Here is an 18,967-nt window from a genome sequence, read left to right on the forward strand (position 1 = left end):
TTAGGCATACAATCCATTGTATTTGAGATCTCGTCATCCCTGCACTTACAAGTCCACGTATGCGAGTTGAAGCTTGCGCAAACTCTGGTCGATGGCACTTGGGATATCTGCAATGTTTGTAATCACCTTAGTTGTCACGAAGAGTTCTTCGCGTGGAATTCCGCTCTCCTTAATTGCTACACCCAGCTCGGCTTCGGTGCCGTAGACTTCGGCGCCATCCAGGTGGCGGTATCCCAGTCGGATTGCGGTCTTGATCGCTTCGACTAATTCGCGGTTGACTGAATCGTCCCCACCCTTCTTGTACCAAGCTGTACCGGTGCCGTAGGCAAGCTGTTGGCATCGATTAGTTCACCAGAAGCCCCCAGGCTGCGGAACATCTTACAACTGGGATAGACACATTGTCGTTCAGCTTCACACGTGGGGTTTCGGGGATCGAATGGCTCGCCATTTTGAGAACAATGTGACAGGAGATGAAAAAGCGGGCAAAGTGTGGGCTGTCAAAGTGGGTGGACCCGTTATTAAGAAGTCCAGGAGTGCCGTAATTCCGCATACAATCACGTCTTTCATCAATTCGTCATTCAGCAGTGGGATGTGGAGCTGATCCCCCACTCTTCACACGGCCAATCCGCATGCTACTATTCGCGCTCTGGTGCTGCCATGGCCCACTTGGGCCTGGCTGCGGATAATCTTTGAAGTTGCAGAAACCAGGGTTGCCCATGACCACGTGGTGCCCTGGATCAATTGACAAGGAAGCGAATACGCGGGTTGATTTTCGACCCACATTCAACTAGTGTATCTTCCAGGAATATATTGTCGTCGAGATGCGTAGTCAAAATAAAGCATTAATTCCGAGTCTCCCTGGTCGGTTGATTGTATTATCGTGTGGGTCTTGTCTCTGGAGGATACTCCCAACTGCCTACGACAAATTTATATGCTACGCCGAAGCAAGAGCAAATTGAGATATTGAGTTCTAGAAACTTGGGTAGGTTTGCTTTGTGGAATGCCCCTATATTGCTCAATATATATTCCGTCTGCTGAGTGGCCATAGTATAATAGTTAAGATCCGACGTTATTTAAATTTTTAGGGCAACACAATCCAGTATTGTTTAAGGAGTCCACCCAAATAGACACAGAAGATGAGCTCCACTAATGGCACTCAATTTACCGTGATGGTAGTTAAGTGTAGCAGGGGGAGCAGAAAATAGCGAGGATGTCTAATACAGCATCAGATACCTGGATCACTGTACAAATTCTGCCAATCCCCGCACACCTCGACGTGGAACGCATCGTGTTGGCATATCCCGGCGCTCAATCTACTGGCGATGACCGTGGGCCCGACGATGGCGAAGGAACCGTGTATCGCGGCGTACCTTGGCAGCAGAAATAGTCAGAGTGTCGGAAATACCAGCCGTGCACGCGGTGCCAGCTGCCATGTTTTGCGATGCATCCCACTCTCCGTTCACGCAGCGCTGGAAGGCTGTGCCACCGTTGCAGTACCAGGCACCCTCGTCACTGCAAGAACCACTGAGGACACCCGAGGCAGTAGAAGAGGCTGAAGAGGCCGTGCTAGCCACGTTATCAGCCACCGTCGTGGTCGCGGTCGTCGAAGAAGCGATCTGAGTCGTCTGGGATGGAATAGATGGTTCCACGGCGGCGCTCGTCTCGACCGCGACCTCAGTGGGCGGGGTGGTGATGGCAGCGGCAGTGGTTGAAGTGGTCGTGGTCGCAGCTGCAGCCGCAGTTGCAGTAGCCGTGCTTCCCGCGGTATAGAGAGAGGGGCCTGGAATGGTATAGGAGCTGAGACTTTGCCAGATATCGACATAGATACCAGGGTCAGTGTCCTTATACAGGGCCGTACCTAGGGTACCACTCGGTGCTGCAGTCCCACTACCGGTGACTTGCAAGTTGATACACTGAGGATAGTTTTGAGCGCCGTCCAGATCCTCAGCGCCATGGAGAGCAATAATCTCGTGACGAAGGACATAGTAGCCCGCCTCAATATCCGTGGGGATGGTGATGCTGCGGCTATAGCTGTCGTCAATCAGTTGATCCGAAGCCCAGGTACCGGGGATGTCCGTGTCATCGATCAAGCCTCCCGCGTCGATCTTGAAGAACTCCAGCGAAGTCTTGTCCACGTCAGAGCACGAGCCACTACACTTGGCCAGGTAGGTGACGACCGGGCCATGGTGATCGTCGGGCCAGGTGTTCCAGGTCATTTTGACCGTTCCACCCGGAGCCACCGGAGCGGAGAGCGCAGCAGGCGCAGAGCCACGGTGGCAGATGATGTCGGAGCTGTCGTACGCAGTAGGCGCGACATAGCCGTCATCGGTTGCATTGGTGGACCAGGCGATCAGTTCGGGGGGGTCGGACTCGTAGTAGTAAGTGTCGACCAGGTAGCCACCATAAGTGGTACCATCGACCTCAATGCTCGAGACATAACCGTGGCCCGCGACCAGCGAAACTGAGGCCAGCAGCACACTTGCTACTTTCGAGAGAGACATGTTGTGTCAACCAGAATAGATAATGAAGGAGTGCAGGGCAAATGACTTCAGTCAATGAAGTCGCCGTAAGGATGTAAAAGAATGGAAGGATACTTCAATCAATGAAGTTTCGCTGAATAGACGAGACAAAAACAACCCTTCGGAAGAAAAATAGCTGGACCTTTCTGTCCTAGTAGGACTTATCAGCCTATTTAACAAATTCCCTACCCTGCCTGTAAAGAAAAGGATTGAGTGAATGAATCACAGAGTCTCCTGGGTGCCCTAAGCGAAGGACCACCAGTTTAATGAATCAGGAGTGTGCTGAAGTCTCCATTTGCAGCACTTTTGATACCACACTGTCGCCTCCCCGAAAATGATGGATCCTAACTGGAGACGGGGGCGTCAGCTACATGTCGAGCTTGTCCTAGGACTCTCGCCATGTCCGGTGGAAAACTGGCAATAGCATGTAGACAGCACGTAAGCTTGGCTACATTCAAGCTTCTAGTCAAACACCGAGTGTCTGAGAATCGCGCCTAGGGGCATTGAAATTGCACCGACGATCTAAGCGAGATCGGACATCGGATGCCGGTACCAATCATTAAGGGTAGCCCACACTTCTCCACCGGCTAAAAAACCGATGACGCAGCTTTCCTCACCCCGGAGTGAATGGGCCAAGGAAAAATTAAGCCCTTGGGAGTAGTAAGTGAACTAGATCTGCTGAGGATCTTGGCCGGATCCAAAATCTGGGAACCTTACAGTGGGTGGAAGTACCTTGCAACGCTGTTTCTTCTTTCCTGGCTTCATTCTCTCTTTGGCTTGTTTACATGGCAACAGCATTGACGCGCCTAACTTTTTTTTTTGCTTTTTGCTTTTTGTTTCAGCCTTGATGAGTGAGTACTCTCACAGGATTTAAAAAAGAGGAAGGAAATTCCGACCACAGAAATCAGGGCCGGGCGGGTAAACACTCAGGCGGGAGAAAGCTCACCAAGAGACGCGATGCCATACAATGATGGACAGCGCTGCCAATGCCTGTTCGAACCGGGGTGAGGTCCGGTTCGTAGTGTGACAGCTCTGGATTATTACATATATAGACACTTTCAACGTCGTCCTGCAACTGGCGAGCAACAGCTTTGTCCGCCAGTGGTCAATCAGAACCCCTGTCGTCGATCGCTTCAACAACGTGCAGGGTAGAGGTTGCCTCAACAGGATCATTTGTAGTCATGTTTTCCTGGCCAACATCACTGGCAAATGGACTGTCGTGAAGGGCATCACGGTGAACCGCGGTCGTGGTGTGGGTGAGGTGCTCAGTGCTTTGTTGACCCTTGCCCTTCTCTCCCCCGGTGTTGAGTGTTTTGGTAGACGCAGGAACACGCCTCCATGACTAGACAGAGGGTGCAAAGCGTCGTAGGGCTAGACTAACTCTGTGCCCTAGGGTTGAGGCGCTAATAGCTATGATTCATGAACAGCCCCGAGCAGGTCTATAAGGCTAGTGACCGTTGACGTCTTCGCAATCGCTAACATTTTCCCAGCTGGGCCGAGGTTATTGTTACTGGAAGTTTGGCTACAGCCATAGTGGAGTCGCAAATTAATATGGTCTAGACTGTCATCATGAGGCCAGTGTTACTTAATAGCTTTCCCAAAGTAGACAAGGAGTTGACAGAGATCCAAAGTATACCTTCTACAGGTCCCCGTATCTCTCTTGGCCATGACATACCACTGGCACCAGGGACAAAACACCATGAAGTAGCCCCGTGGATGGCAATTATCCCAGACAGCATATGGGTTGGGTGGCAAAAGTCAAAACTGAAATCGTTCGACTGGTGACATCAGGACCCAAGAAACCCGAATTGCCGACATATTTAAACTCCGTGTTCGATCTGTAAACACGGACAGTAGTTCCTTTGCGCTCTCAGGCCATATATTCGGTGGGCATTCACGATGACAAGTAGCGCGCGAACAAGTGACGCTCTGAGCGTCCTCTCCCTTTGTATCCATGTCATTCAATGCGCCAGTGCAATTATTGTGCTCGGGATTACAGCTTGGGCAGTCCAGCACACCAAAACTACTACCGTGATATACTCCCTGGTCATCGCAAGTCAACCTCATCTACCCCCGGCTAGGCCGTTCATCTAACAATAATATATCAGGCGGTTCTGACACCTGCAATATACGGAATCACCTTAACGATAAGCTGTCTGACCAGGCGTCGCAAAGGCAATTTCCTTCCAGTGTTGACTTTTGACTTGGCATTCTCGTACCTGTGCGTCGCAGATCACCCCCAGACTCCATCTCACATCCTGTACACTAACGTCTCCCCTGTAGTTGGCTTACGGCCTTTATTCTCTTGGCTCGCGATTTTAACCACGTCGGCTGTCGTGTGATCCTCTGGAACGGGGAAACCGTTTGCAGCAGAAAGTACGCCGCTGAAGCCTTCAGCTTTATTGCATTGTGAGTATCTTCAAGATCGTTTTACGGAAACTTGTTCTCATTTTGTGTCACAGCATTGTAACTTTAGCATCATTTCTTGTCGAGTTTGCGTTTATGTATGAAGCTAAAGGCGAAACGCATGCGGGGGAAACCAGGGAAGTCGAACAGAATGATGATATGGGTGCATTGTCGCGAAATCTCCAAAACTATGGTCTGATGCCATGAGCGGATGAGGGAATATGTTCGAGCTTGACGATTGATTGGCAGTCATTAAACTCGAAAGGGATTGACTACACGACCTAAGCCACTCCGTTCCCTTGTCGTTGATACCGAGCTCGCCCCTAAAGAGGCCGACATAAATTAAGGGCCCTGCGTTATCGACAGATCCGCGGGCCATTCTCCTCTTAATACATAGAGGAAAATCCCCGATGTATCCGTTTCCAGATGTCGTCAAGTATGCCCGCACTAGCCCGTAGTTGAAGGTTACCAGGTTGAATACTGAATCATGCGGTTCCTCCCAGGCAACTATAGACTCGCTGTCTCTTTTTGACACCAAACGGCTTTGTTTGCCACATTAAGACTCAGATCTAATTCACCATCTAGCACTAGCTAGGCCGATCAGCCCAATATGATCCTCCCACACAACCCATGGAAAACCCGGCATGTATTCCTCAACCTTCAAGATCGCTTACATGAGGATTATATACTTTCAAGGCCTTGCAATGTAAATAGCTGCCAGTACAACCCCTGTCGAGCAATCAACTCCTCATGAGAGCCACAATCGACAATCTTTCCCTGATCCATCACGTAGATGCAATTCGCGTGAGTGATGGAGGCCAGACGGTGCGCGACTGCAATTGTTGTCCGCTCTCCTCCGGTAGCAGTGAGAGCCTTTTGGACATGCTTCTCGGAAATTGTATCCAGTGCAGATGTTGCCTCGTCCAGGAGCCTTGAAAATGATCAGTAGACTTGCATTTGCAAATGTTGGTGGACAAGTACATACAGAATTTTAGGCTTCCGGAGCAGTGCTCTGGCAATGGCGATTCTCTGTCTCTGCCCTCCGGACATGCGACTGCCTTTGCCACCCACCGGGGTATCAAGGCCGTTGGGAAGGGAGATCTAGACAGCAATTAGCTACTTTCAAGTATTGTATCCAGTGCTATAAGGGACCCAGCCACTGACAATAAAGTCATGGATATCCGCGCTTTTACACGCGGCCATGATTTCATCCTGGGACACATTCTCCTCGTTGCTCAGCAAGCAGTCCCGTATAGTGCCGCCAACCATCCACTCGCCTTGTCCGACAAACGACATTGTACATCTGAGATGGGCGAGATTATACCAACGGACATCCATTCCACCCACCAGAACAGTGCCGCGGGTGGGGTCGTAGAAGCGTTCAATCAGGTTGAGGATGGTGCTTTTCCCACTCCCGCTGGGGCCGACAATGGCAGTAAGCTGACCGTGTTCGGCCGTCAGGTTAATGTTTCGTAGAACTGTGGAAGGACCACGGGGAGAGGGAAACTCGAATTCCACCGATGACAGAATCACACCTGTTGAGGTTTCCCCCGGAACTTCACCGTGCTGGAGGCCCACGTCGATTGTGGGTCGGGTGAAAAGAAGGTCAGCCAGCTGAACGGCCGCGCTCCGGGCCCCTGCAATATCTGGCGCATATGAGAAGACCATCCCGGCCGCCTGAGAGCTCCAGACAATAGCCGTGAAACAAATAAAGAATTGCTGCACGCTATACTCGCCAGATGCAACCAGCTTTACTCCACCGTACCAGAAGAGAAAGCCAGTGACCCAGAAGACTAGAGACTGACTGGCTGCATACATGATGCTTGATACAAGGTTGAAACGTAGTGCTCGGGGTTGCTCGGCTCGAAGCTTCTCACAGTATCGATTGACAATCCTATCTGCAATACCAAGAGAAGCTATCGTGGTGGTTGCCGAAACAGCCTCACATGCTGCGCCTGCTGCATCGGTGGCTCGCTTCGTGTGGGACTCGGCCCATGATATGACCCAGAACCGTAAGAACCCACAGGTTAGCAGAATGGGAATGGTAGATCCGGCTACTAGCCCCAGCTTCCACCCGAATGAGCAGGCAACAGCTGTTGCGGCTACGAGTGTCATGACACTGTTGAGGATGGCCCCAAAGGTGGTCCCACTGACACCCGCTAACTTGCTTGCTTCGGTCGCAAGGAAGGCAGTCAGAGTGCCAGACGAGTTCTCTACTCGATTGAAGAAGGACATGTCTTGGTTAACAAGGGAAACGAACGCATTGGTGCGTGTTCGGTAGACCAGTCGGGAGCTAGTGATGGCAAAACAGATTCCCTGGACCGTGTAAAAGAAGAACTGGCAAATTCCGAGAACAACATACATCAGGGCCCAGAATCTGGGATCATGGCCGTCAGTTGCTAGATTTGGGGATATGATGGAGACTACTGCGTTGCCGAAGAGTATCGCTTGCATGGGGTACCCTGCACCGGCAAACGCACTCGCAAGTATCCCAATGACCATGAGTATTCGCTCAGGCTTATTAAGGTGCCAGACTATCTTCACAAGTCCCCACGTAGACCTCTCTGCCGAACTGTCGATGGAGTCTGTCACAGGTGCAGCAGTCTCCGGCTTTTGGGCAGACCCTTTCTCCCTCCAGTTGTCTTGCCTCGATCGTAATGGCGGACGGGCCTGTGCAATTTCCTGGGCTCGAACAAGATTTGCGTACTTCTTGCCCCGCGATATCAGCTCATCGTGGGTTCCCTCCTCAATGATCCTTCCGTGTTCCATGAGCGCAATTTTGTTGGCGCTTTGGATGGTTGACAACCGATGTGCAATGATTACCATGGTTCGGTTCTTGGAAACCCTCCGCAAAGCCTCTTGAACGGCTTGTTCGTTTTTAGTATCCAGTGCTGAGGTTGCCTCATCGAGGAGCAGGATTGGAGGATTGGAGATAACCGCGCGCGCAATAGCAATCCTTTGGCGTTGGCCACCTGAAAGAAGACCTCCAGCTTGACCGACCCTAGTCGAGTACCTCCCAGGGAGACTCAGGACGAAATCATGAATATTTGCTAGTTTGGCTGCCTCCTGTACCTTGTCCACAATTGTATCCTGGTCAAGCTGCGTAATTGTTAGAATAGATTTCATATACAAATCAGTCTTACAAACTTACGTGATCAGCCTCTGCACCTAGACCGTACACAATGTTCTCATGAATTGAGGTATTGAATAACAATGGCTCTTGCGCAACGAACCCAATTTGAGATCGCATCCACTGAAGATTCAGTTGGTTCATACTGTGGCCCCCGATGAATACATTCCCTTCTAATGGATCATACCATCTTTGGATGAGTGCCAGCAGTGTTGATTTGCCAGCCCCCGAGGGACCAACAATTGCCATTGACGTCCCAGCATCAATCTGCAAGCTAAGTCCGTCCAGAACGGCCTCAGTCTGTCGGAAAGGGTATGCAAACCTGACGCTCTGGAATTCAATGTCTCCGTTGAATGAGGGGGGTATCAGTCCGGAATTTGTTGAAGCATCAAGGGAAGAGACACGATCGACCGTAGCATAGATCTTGGTGGAAATCGCCTTAGCTTGCATGAGTGAGGCCGCAAATGGCGCAGACTGGCCCAGCAGAACCCCAGCCATAGTGCATGTCAGCAAAACAGTCACGATATCTGACAGGCTCGATTCTCCTTTCTGTAAGAAGCGATTTCCCTGCCAGAACTTTGAATGATGTGGTGAGTTGCCATCCACACAACAACGGTAGAGTCACCTACAGCAAGTCCATACCCCCAGAGAATCACCGTCATCGTGAGAGCTATCATCATTGCCATGGCTACTTTGCTTTGGAGATCGGCTCCTAATGCTGGTATCAGCATCTGTTCGTATCGCTTGGACAACCGCCCCTGCGCGCCATCTGCGATCATGCTGCGGGCGCATGAGAATACGTCCTCAGCAAAGTCCGCTGATTTCGCATACACGCTGCCACTTTGTTGTTGCATTTTTCTCATGTAGGCTCCCAGTGTCCCCATGATGGCGATCATTCCAATAGGCATGCAGATCAATACTAGAGCTAGACGCCAATTGCGAGAAAGCGCAATTATCAGTGCCGCCACAAACCCAAACAGACCTGTCAATAGGATGCTGACTTTATGAGATAAGGTGTCGAGTATGAGACTAATATCATTAGTGATGCGCGTAGTCACCTCCCCGGGACCCATAGACTCGAAATACGCAGCATCCTGCCTGAGGAGCGCAGACAGATACGCTCTCCGTAGAAGGTAGGTACTGGACTCCGCAGCCCGAGTAAATCCCAAAGTACTCAGTGATAGCCCAACGAACGAGATGATTCCTCTCGGAGGTCAGTTGATTGTCGTTAGAGATGAAGCAGTTGAGGGTATACCAAGATAGATGAAATACACGGCTAGATGGCGGGTATCATGCTCCAAGTCATCGGAGGAGGTTTTGTCCTTTAGAAAGTCGCTGAAATGCTGGGTGAAGGCTCCAATGACCACCTGTTCCGTTGCAAACTCAGCAGGCTCTTATACTGCACTGGAGCACAAGACTTACAGGAACAGTGGATAGTGCCGCTCCGGCCACAGCGGCCGCGACAGCGCCCAAGGCCATCGTTAACCGATCGACTGTGGTAGCATATCGAAACATCTTTTGCTAATTGCTATCGTCTCCATGGCCCCGAGGCTATAGCATCAATGCCTAGTAAGACAATTCGATCAAGGGTTAGTTCTCACGGGAAAGAGACAGACAAATCTAGGGGTAACGGACAAAAGGGGCTCGTGCGTAGAAGATGAGCGCGGCGAACTTCGTACATTCCACTGCGTCCGCGTCTTAGACAAGTCCGTGACTATCATCCCCGTTGGGATAAACACCAGATGAACCTGATACAGAAAGAAAGCCCCAGAACTGGACATGGACCATAGCCCCTGGCGCATTAAGGTTCAACACCTTTCACAGCACGTAAAACCGCGGTCATATATGATATCTTCATCCGTGTTTAGATAGCGACCAGCAACAGACCGGGTATGTTGGCCGATGCATGCCCGAGATCGACCAAGGCACGGTCAATATAATTTATGATTGATCGTCCAGCGAAAGGTCCGTCGTTTGGGAGTCCAGGGATGAAAGCAAGAACCGAATCGCACAGGTCAGGAACACCGGTCGATCCATCATATTTTGACGCCCTCCTTGCTTCCCAAAACATTTTCTTTTTCCTCAAGTAGGACGCCACGTTGTGAGATACAGATATGCACACCAAAATCATTGCGTCAAGCGACAAAATTGTCGGTGTTGACAGCACTGCGAGTTGGTACTCCTGTGTCGATATATTTCGATACTTTCCAGTCATCTGAGCAGGGGGCTTGTCAAGGGCTCTGTTTAACCCGAAAATACTCGGCATCGAACAGTATGCAGGCCAGATTTCCGACCAATATTGACCGCAGGAAATGCCGTCGGACCGTCCCAATGAAAGTGCTAGTACTTGGGTTGAGCAGGACCGGGACAGATTGTAGGTTGGCATCATACACCCCTAGAATCTGCGCGGCCTGACCATCTTAGCAATTAAGAAGGCCCTGGTGAACCTAGGCTATTCGGATGTATATCATGGATATACCGCTGCGACTGAGAATCCCAGAGACTGTGAGATGTGGCTGGATGCAATGGCGGCCAAGTGGGATGGGAGAGGAAAGCCCTTTGGCAGAACAGAATGGGACCAGCTTCTCGGCCATTGCCAAGTATGTAACACTCGCGCCATTTCCATGCTATGATATGTAGGCTCATAAACCGCAGGCGGTTACCGATATCCCCGCCGCAGTGTTTGCCAAAGAACTCATCGAAGCATACCCTGAGGCGAAAGTAATTCTAACAAATCGGAACGCTGAAGAATGGCACAGGTGAGAATAGCGACGCTGACTGATGTAGGTGCATATTGGGCGCTAATAGAAGCACAGATCTGTCCAAGCCACTCTTCTCAATAACGTTTTCCATCCCTGGTCATCGGTCGTAGACACTTTCGCCATCCTCACTCGCAGTCCAAATCGATTCACTCGCAAGATGTTCATCCGTGCTTTCACCGACTACTTCCGGGGCGACTTCCAGCTCCACGGTGTTTCTGTTTATGAGACCCATTACCAAATGGTGCGCAATATGGTGCCGAGGGAGAACTTACTGGAGTACCAGGTCCGGGACGGATGGGAACCATTATGCAAGTTTCTATCAAAAGATACCCCCAAGGGAGTTCCGTTCCCCAATGGAAATGACGGCTTTGAAACCACGAATCGGATTTGGACGTTGGTAAATAGTGAGGTCCAGCGACTGTTAGGACTTCTATTCCGTGTTTTAGCAACTATGGCGCTCCTTTATGCCATTGGTACAGGTGCATTTATAGACATTGCGCTTCCTATGATATCTGCTGTTGAGAAGTGAGGGCGTACGTTCAATGTTAATCTTAATAAAGGGAGATAGGAGGATCTATCGTGCGGGAAATTCAGCGACTTGAGTGTCTACAATGTCGTCATACCTTTAGGTAATGAATATCACACTGTCCGTTGGTGGAACCAGGTACTAGCCACGCAGTCCAGTGGACTTACGGCAGGAAGAAACAGCGGAAAGCCACACTATGGCATCATCATTTCCGCCGTGGTGTCCCTACCGTCGTCAATTAGGGATCTGCGAACTGAGTATCAACCAAGGATAGCCTTCACGCTTACCGCGGCTCCGATTACACTAAGTCCGTGTGTCCCAGCGACGTCGGACGACATACCGAGGGCATCGTAGTGCTGCTGCTACACAATATATAACCATATGCCATAGGACAAATAGGCTACTGTGAGTTACACCTACAACTATCCAGTCCGCACCGCAAATCGACAGTCTTGGGATCTTCATCCACTTCGCATCGACAACTCCTTGGGAAAGCAGTGCGAGGGTGTGGCTGATATTCCTGCACTAGACATCAAGGTTTCATATCGTCCGCCAATGAGCGAGAATACGATGTTTAAATAGAGGGGAAATCAAATGTTTAGCGCTTGGCTCCGACCTCCGCAATCGAGATCCGAGGTTTTGTCGATCAGGGTTGCGGGGGTGGCTTTCATATGCCGCGGCTGATCAACGAGGCTTAATAAAGGCAAAGTAGCCCTGCTTCACGACGGGCTTCACTTTGACCAGTGGGTGATTCCCTGTATTGTCCCTGAGCTCTCTCGCGGCGTGCCTCTGTTCTTATTGTCTTGACACCATGGCTGCCACCAACGCTCCAGGATACGTAGGCAATCTTTCGTCCGACCAGGAAGCCAAATTGCGCCAACTCTGGTCCATCATTCTAACCTTGAATGATATCCGCCAGCCAGAATTCCAAGATGTGACTTTGGAGACCCAAGAGAAACAACCTCGGCCTGTCCACCGCCGGAGCTCGTCTCTTTCGAAGACCGTGTCCAACACCACCAATTCAAATCTTCCAAAGGACCTAGATCAGATCCTATTGAGTCTCGGAATCAACAGCAGCGAGCTAAAGTCCATCCGCGACTGCTTGAATCGGGCCTCGATCAATGAGATCCGCCACAGTTTGTTAAAGACCGCCAAGCAAGATCACCCCGATGGCTTGCTCCTCCGTTTTATGCGGGCTCGTAAGTGGGATGTCAGCAAGGCTTTGGCCATGATGCTTGAAGCCTTGGTATGGCGCGTCAAAGAGCAGCATATGGATGAGCTGGTCGTTTCCAACAGCGAACTACGAGCGTTGAAAGAGGCACAGGATAAGTCGAATCCAGAGAAGGCGAAGGCTGGCAGTACATTCCTGGCGCAGATGCGCATGGGCAAATGTTACATTCATGGAACAGACCGTGCCGGTCGCCCGATCGGAATCGTGAAGGCACGACTGCACAACCCGAAAGCACAGAGCGAAGAAGTGATAAAACGCTATATCCTGCATGTCATCGAGTCCGCACGGCTAGTCCTGGTCCCCCCTGTCGAATCAGTGTACGTACCTAGTTGCTCTTCCTGTTTACCAGGGACAACCCCTTCGGTGCAGTCGTCCAATCTCAAGAGGATAGCACTAACGCTATATGACAGAATATTATATTTGATATGACTGGCTTTTCACTCTCTAATATGGTGAGTGACCTGGCTCCTTATTGATTATGCATAAGACACGGCTCACAATGGTTTCCTGCTTAGGAATATGCGCCCGTGAAGTTTTTGATTGACTGCTTCCAGGCCAACTATCCCGAGTCCCTTGGGGCCATGTTGATCCATAATGCGCCATGGATCTTTTCAGGTGAGTAGTTTTGTGTCTTCATTCTACCAAGGAACTTTAACTGAGTTGTGCAAAGGTATTTGGAAGATTATTAAGGGGTGGATGGATCCTGTGATAGTATCTAAGGTCGACTTCACCTACACTGCTGCAGACCTCGAGAGACATATAGCTCCTGAGCAACTTGTGAAGGAGCTAGGTGGAAAGGACCAATATGAGTATCAGTTCATTGAGCCGGTCGAAGGCGAGAATGAGAGAATGGAAGATACTGTTACCCGGGACACCCTCCTTTCGGAGCGTGAGAAGATTGGCGATGACCTACTGAAAGCGACTGCCGAGTGGATAGAAGTTGCCCAAGAGGACAACTCAGTGAAGATTGCTGCTGCCAAAGAGCGCCGAAACGCTATTATTGAACAAATGAGAGTCAATTACTGGGATCTCGACCCTTATGTTCGCGGGCGTTGCCACTTAGATCGCGCTGGTGTGATAGGCGAGGGTGGAAATATCTCATTCTATCCCACTGAAGAGTCCGAAATGGAAATTACAGAGACCAAGGCAGTAGCAGTGAAATACATCGCAAGTTCCCAGGCGAGGGTGGTGGATGCTCCCATTCAGGATATAACGTCAGCTTGATTACCTTTCGTCATATAGGCTCTGCTGTTTCCTTATACGATCTACACATGATTATAATTCTGTTTTTTAGTCCATAATACAGACCTATCTATGCCATACTATATTTGCGCGATCTGCAGATGATTCCTTGAATATTTGGAAGATCGAAAGGGCTGAACATCCTCAATTCGCTGCCCACGTTACCAGGGTCAAAGAAACAACAGCCCATTCTGCATAGTTATTCTGACCTTGATTAACTCTCAGCATAAATCGCATAGCGACTTTACACATAAACGCATGCTTCGTAGAGAGCAACTTCGTATCTGAAGCAAATATAAACATTTTTGAGTTTATGTATGTACTGACAGAACCATTAATGATCATTAAGGGAGCCATATTGAAATTTTCTTTCTACGATATGTTGTAGTGCAATACAGTAATGACTATCGAGTTACTGAAGGTGATGCAGCAATAAAGAAACAATTTTCATGGACACGGTCTCGAGTAATATACATGTTTCGCTCATACACACAACCAGGATAGATGAAGGTGCGAGTGTGTGGTTCTTATCGTATTACCAATACTCTTGACAATGCAGGGACACTGAATGCGTGCCAAGAGCTCACTGCAGCAAATCTAGGGATAATCGCCAGCGAACCCCCAGCCCCCAAAGGAGCCAACTAGTGACGTCTTGTGTCGATCCAAGTGGCTCCGCCTCGTATGTAGGAGGCCTTAGTTAGAGAGGGCCCCAGTCATAACTGTGCATTCTGTTGGCATTCCCCATAGCATTGATAAAAGTTTGATCAGCCCTCCGTAAAAATAACCGCTAGACCCACATGGCATGATGGGCACAGCCGCATTGATATCGTGAGTCTTTATAAATAGGAAATTCTTTTTCCTCCTCGCGCCTTTCTTGCTTTGTTCATGGCTAGATCTCTCTCCTCCATTTCTGATAATGGGGCTGCTATGTGCAAATATGCGAGGTATCTTGCATACACTCTGCCTGGTCCTAGGGTTGGTGACAGCAACTCAGGGCCATCTCGTTCTTCATGACGACTCCTTCCAGCCAGACCATATCCTTCGGGTGACGGCTCAGAATTTCAACCAGGCATGCATGGACCGATACTCAGTCTTGGTAAATGGGTCGCTTCCAGGCCCTCAGCTACAGATCCAGGAGGGTAAGGTGAACTGGATCCGTGTCTACAACGACATGGAGGATCTAAATGTCACAATGGTACGGAACTGGCGCCCTCTTCGCGACAGATGCATATAAACTCACATCACATTGACAACAGCATTGGCATGGCCTTTCTGCCTTTACTGCACCCTTCTCCGACGGTACTCCCATGGCTAGTCAATGGCCTATACCCCCTGGCCACTTCTTTGACTATGAAGTTCGCCCTGAGGTCGGCTATGCTGGCACGTATTTCTACCATTCCCACGTTGGCTTCCAGGCCCTCACTGCCTGGGGTGCACTTATTGTAGAATCGGCCCAACCATCCCCATACCAGTACGACGAAGAGCGTGTTATCGCTCTATCAGACTTCTTCGCTAAGACAGATGAAGAGATTGAGGACGGCCTCACCTCTACTAACTTCACATGGAGTGGAGAGACCGGCGCGGTCCTGGTGAACGGCCAAGGCCGACTGGCTAGTAATGCTACTGGGTCATGCAAGCTGGCCGCTATCAGTGTCGAGCCTGGAAAGACCTATCGTCTACGATTTATTGGGGCAACTGTGTTGTCATTTGTTTCGCTGTCAATCGAGAGCCATGATGTGCTTGAGATTATCGAAGCGGACGGCCACTATACCAAGCCTGTCAATACAAGTTACTTACAGATATCTAGCGGCCAGCGCTATAGCGTGCTGCTAAAGGCAAAAACCGAGGCCGAGCTACAACAGACAAAGTCCCGACAATTCTATTTCCAACTCACCACCATGGGCCGGCCAACTGTCCTTACAACCTATGCAGTTTTGGAATACCCATCCACTACCACGACCGATCTCATTACTGTCCCTGTCACTCCTCCACTCCCGGTGGCTAATATCACTTATGGCTGGCTGGACTACATATTAGAGCCATACTATCCGGATCCGAACTTCCCAACTGTTGAGGAAGTAACCCGGCGCGTCATCATCAATGTTCACCAAAACGTCAGTGACCGTACCATTTGGCTTCAGAACGGGTACGACTGGGTGGAGACATATCCCAAGTCACCATATCTAGTCGATATCTATGAAGGCAAACTAGACCTTGACGCCTCGTACAAGCGGGCAATTGCCAGTGGCTATGGGTTTGACAACCAAACCCGTCTCTTCCCTGCCAAGATGGGTGAGGTTTTAGAGATTGTCTGGCAGAATCAAGGTGCTGTTAATTCCGGTGGTGTTGAGAACCACCCGTTCCACGCACACGGCCGACATTACTATGACATCGGTGGAGGGGATGGGCTATACAACCTAACGGAAAATGAGCGCCGTCTGAAGGATACCCATCCGGCAACTCGGGACACAACTGTCCTCTATGCATACAGAAAGACAACGACTGCTCTCCAGCCATCTGGCTGGAGGGCATGGCGTATCCGGGTTACGAATGCCGGCGTATGGATGGTACATTGCCATATCCTTCAACACATGTTAATGGGCATGCAGACAGCCTTTGCCTTCGGCGACCAGACGGCTATCAAGGCGCAGTCTGGAACTCCGGATGCAGGCTATTTGACGTACGGTGGGTCGCATATGGAAATGCCACACATTGCCCACCTGTACGGCACTTTTTTACCTGACGTACTAGGAGTTGTTGAAAGTATCAACTTACCAGTGGCGTTATTGCATATATACATAGATCGAATGGGCTATAATCGATACTCCCTAGTAATCAAGGCCTGAAAATAAAGGGGCAATCGACATTGCGTACCTTCATAGAAGACCCTGGGAGATAAAGTCGCCAAGTAATAAAAGAAATACCCTTTGTCGTGCGCGTCAAGAAGCTGGTAGAGGTCGGCATGGTGCAAACGAAATCCACATAGCCCCAGATTTGACTTCTATAGAGTAGAGCCTTCGGGTCTGTTAAGATGGAATGAGTCAGCATTGACATACAGATCTCCATTCAAATACAGCGGAAATATTGATAGGAGAAGCTTATCCTGTAACTACCTTTTCTAGCGACTGACTGTCGGCTCTATATAAAGAGGTTTATCTGGTTGTCTACCGGAGACATTCCCCTATCACGTAAATGTGATGTAAATAGCACAGCACAGTTGGTACCATGCAGTAATGAAGCTATTGGAAGGATATGCATTATTCGATATTTAGGCGGCTTTCTCGCAAGGGGACAAGGATGATCGTTTAAAAAATACAACCATTGTGATAGAACGCTTTTGGGCCAACGCCCAGTTATCCGTGGAGAATGTCAACCCATTTAGCATTGGGGCAACGTTGATCCAATAAGCGCTTCAGTTCACCAGACGGCGGGGCGTCTAGTGCTAGAACTTTGCTATGCTTTCTTTGTGTCATCGTGTATACATTTTCACTGCCACCTTCCCGTTTGCCCCGTCCCTCACCCTTGCTCAGTGCAATCTCTTCCTCTCCTCCCCCTTTTCTGGGCGTAAAACCAGGAGTTACGGCTCCTGATGCTATGGCCAACAGCCACAACCCGCTGTGGCAAAGATACTATCATGGATGTTCTCTAACATTCTATCGTGGCCTCACGACAAAACCTAAAAACATACAGCAGTACCAAGGCATTTTCCCGGCTGAAACATCAGCAACAATGGTGAAGACCCTGGTTACAGCGGTCATTGCTCTATGCCTGTCAGTGGGGGTTCCAAGAGTATTGGCGACACCACCCGGGGTTGGAGTTGGAGATCGGCCAAATCAACATCGGAGCCAGTACACACGAGAAATACACGACCAGTGTCAGAATATTTGGATACTACCGTTGAGATATCTAGAGAACATACCACCAATATCAGGCTGGCCTGGCGATGTCATGGCATTAGAAGACAGTGGGATCAATGTGACAGATATCCAGCGACGCCCAGCTCCTCCAGTCAGGCTCGTTGCAAGCTGTGGATCCCCAAGCCGACGACGCTTCACGGAGCTACGCCTGGATAATTGTCTTGGTTGGGATCCAGCTGGTGAAAGGCTTATCGCACAACAGAAGTATAGCTCTTCCCGTCCAGTTACTATGCACCGTGGGTATCAACAATTGTAGCGGATACGGAATCCCAAGAGGTGGTTCCTGGGTTTGTAAATATTTCCCAGTGTCAAGGGAGAAATTCCACATCGTATGCTTTTCTGACAACGTGACTCAAGGACTTACAACTGCTATCCGCGGCATTGATCGGATGGCGTCTGGGAAGACCTTCGCTCAGGGTATGCATTCGTTGAATGTCAGATATGTTCGACCTCACTGACCATCCCTACGCAGATGGAGTATGGAGATTGGTAGATGGTCGGATCCAATGCTAGAACCGGGGATCTTGAAGAAAACATGGGTTCTCAACCCAGGGAAACCTCGTGGTTTTGTCGTAATGTGCAGCTCTAAGAGCAATGAAAATCCGGAAGTGTAGTATAGCCATATCGGCAGCGGGTCTTCGTCCGAGCGTCTGGACTCACGGCAGATGCAGATCGGCAGTCATCTCTCAGCGTCATCAACCCCTGCACAAGTCCAGGTCGCATGGTATCTAGCTAGTCTAACGAAGAGGACCTGGTCGCTAACAATGAACCCACAACAAGTTGTAAGACCATCAAGAGGGGCATGAGAACGCGACATCTGCCACGGTCCAGTAGATGACAAGGTTTAACCTGTAGTCTTGGCGAGTGAATGGTGTGATTAGAAGAGATTTTGAGGAAAAAACATCACGGACGCAGGTCCCAACGTGAAGAATTCCATGAGGGCTAGCCCGGCCCATTGGGTCAATATGAGCCGTTGCACTCGGCGCTATCATTTGCATGCAGTAGCCGGCAGCAACTATAAACAGAATACGAGGTTAGGTGGATAGAATTCTGCAAGAGTGACCAAGTATCTCCGAGGCACGTCGCGTTACGTTTAAAGGAGATTGACCCCACCAGCTCCGTGGGGAACCAGTCTCGAAAGAAGAGAGGCTTTTCACTACAGCAGCAAGAGAGATATAATCAATGTTCTGCAATAATCCTGGTGTGTGGCTGCTTCTCTCCTGAAGAACAACGG

The 18,967-nt window shown here is 49.9% G+C and overlaps 7 protein-coding genes across 7 annotated transcripts; 4 read left to right on the forward strand and 3 right to left on the reverse strand.

Annotated features, from left to right (window-relative positions):
• Nucleotides 1-45: 45 nt before the first annotated feature.
• Nucleotides 46-448, reverse strand: ANOM_010689 (putative aldo-keto reductase; the record flags this gene model as incomplete). Its single annotated transcript, XM_015555945.1, has 2 exons — nucleotides 46-330; nucleotides 383-448. The coding sequence occupies 2 exons, from the start codon at nucleotides 446-448 to the stop codon at nucleotides 46-48; spliced, it is 351 nt and encodes a 116-aa protein (XP_015401711.1).
• Nucleotides 449-1,313: 865 nt separating this feature from the next.
• ANOM_010690 (lytic polysaccharide monooxygenase auxiliary activity family 9 protein) lies at nucleotides 1,314-2,501 on the reverse strand (the record flags this gene model as incomplete). The annotated part of the gene is made up of 1 exon (XM_015555946.1): nucleotides 1,314-2,501. One exon carries the CDS (start codon nucleotides 2,499-2,501, stop codon nucleotides 1,314-1,316), a length of 1,188 nt encoding a protein of 395 aa, XP_015401708.1.
• A 1,917-nt stretch (nucleotides 2,502-4,418) lies between these two features.
• On the forward strand, nucleotides 4,419-5,132 carry ANOM_010691 (MARVEL domain-containing protein; the record flags this gene model as incomplete). The annotated part of the gene is made up of 4 exons (XM_015555947.1): nucleotides 4,419-4,575; nucleotides 4,695-4,740; nucleotides 4,803-4,928; nucleotides 4,982-5,132. 4 exons carry the CDS (start codon nucleotides 4,419-4,421, stop codon nucleotides 5,130-5,132), a joined length of 480 nt encoding a protein of 159 aa, XP_015401707.1.
• A 474-nt stretch (nucleotides 5,133-5,606) lies between these two features.
• On the reverse strand, nucleotides 5,607-9,570 carry ANOM_010692 (ABC transporter ATP-binding protein; the record flags this gene model as incomplete). Its single annotated transcript, XM_015555948.1, has 7 exons — nucleotides 5,607-5,856; nucleotides 5,911-6,026; nucleotides 6,090-8,024; nucleotides 8,077-8,631; nucleotides 8,685-9,259; nucleotides 9,311-9,422; nucleotides 9,478-9,570. 7 exons carry the CDS (start codon nucleotides 9,568-9,570, stop codon nucleotides 5,607-5,609), a joined length of 3,636 nt encoding a protein of 1,211 aa, XP_015401710.1.
• Nucleotides 9,571-10,329: 759 nt separating this feature from the next.
• ANOM_010693 (sulfotransferase family protein) lies at nucleotides 10,330-11,346 on the forward strand (the record flags this gene model as incomplete). The annotated part of the gene is made up of 4 exons (XM_015555949.1): nucleotides 10,330-10,429; nucleotides 10,480-10,655; nucleotides 10,711-10,814; nucleotides 10,872-11,346. 4 exons carry the CDS (start codon nucleotides 10,330-10,332, stop codon nucleotides 11,344-11,346), a joined length of 855 nt encoding a protein of 284 aa, XP_015401709.1.
• Nucleotides 11,347-12,154: 808 nt separating this feature from the next.
• On the forward strand, nucleotides 12,155-13,798 carry ANOM_010694 (CRAL-TRIO domain-containing protein; the record flags this gene model as incomplete). The annotated part of the gene is made up of 4 exons (XM_015555950.1): nucleotides 12,155-12,895; nucleotides 12,985-13,026; nucleotides 13,090-13,189; nucleotides 13,245-13,798. 4 exons carry the CDS (start codon nucleotides 12,155-12,157, stop codon nucleotides 13,796-13,798), a joined length of 1,437 nt encoding a protein of 478 aa, XP_015401706.1.
• A 913-nt stretch (nucleotides 13,799-14,711) lies between these two features.
• Nucleotides 14,712-16,662, forward strand: ANOM_010695 (putative laccase; the record flags this gene model as incomplete). Its single annotated transcript, XM_015555951.1, has 2 exons — nucleotides 14,712-15,011; nucleotides 15,073-16,662. Coding segments are annotated over 2 exons (1,875 nt in total), but the record flags the coding sequence as incomplete, so codon positions are not given.
• Nucleotides 16,663-18,967: the final 2,305 nt, after the last annotated feature.

This window comes from Aspergillus nomiae (assembly GCF_001204775.2).
Source record: "Aspergillus nomiae NRRL 13137 chromosome Unknown contig00540, whole genome shotgun sequence".
NCBI classification, from domain to species: Eukaryota; Fungi; Ascomycota; class Eurotiomycetes; order Eurotiales; family Aspergillaceae; genus Aspergillus; species Aspergillus nomiae.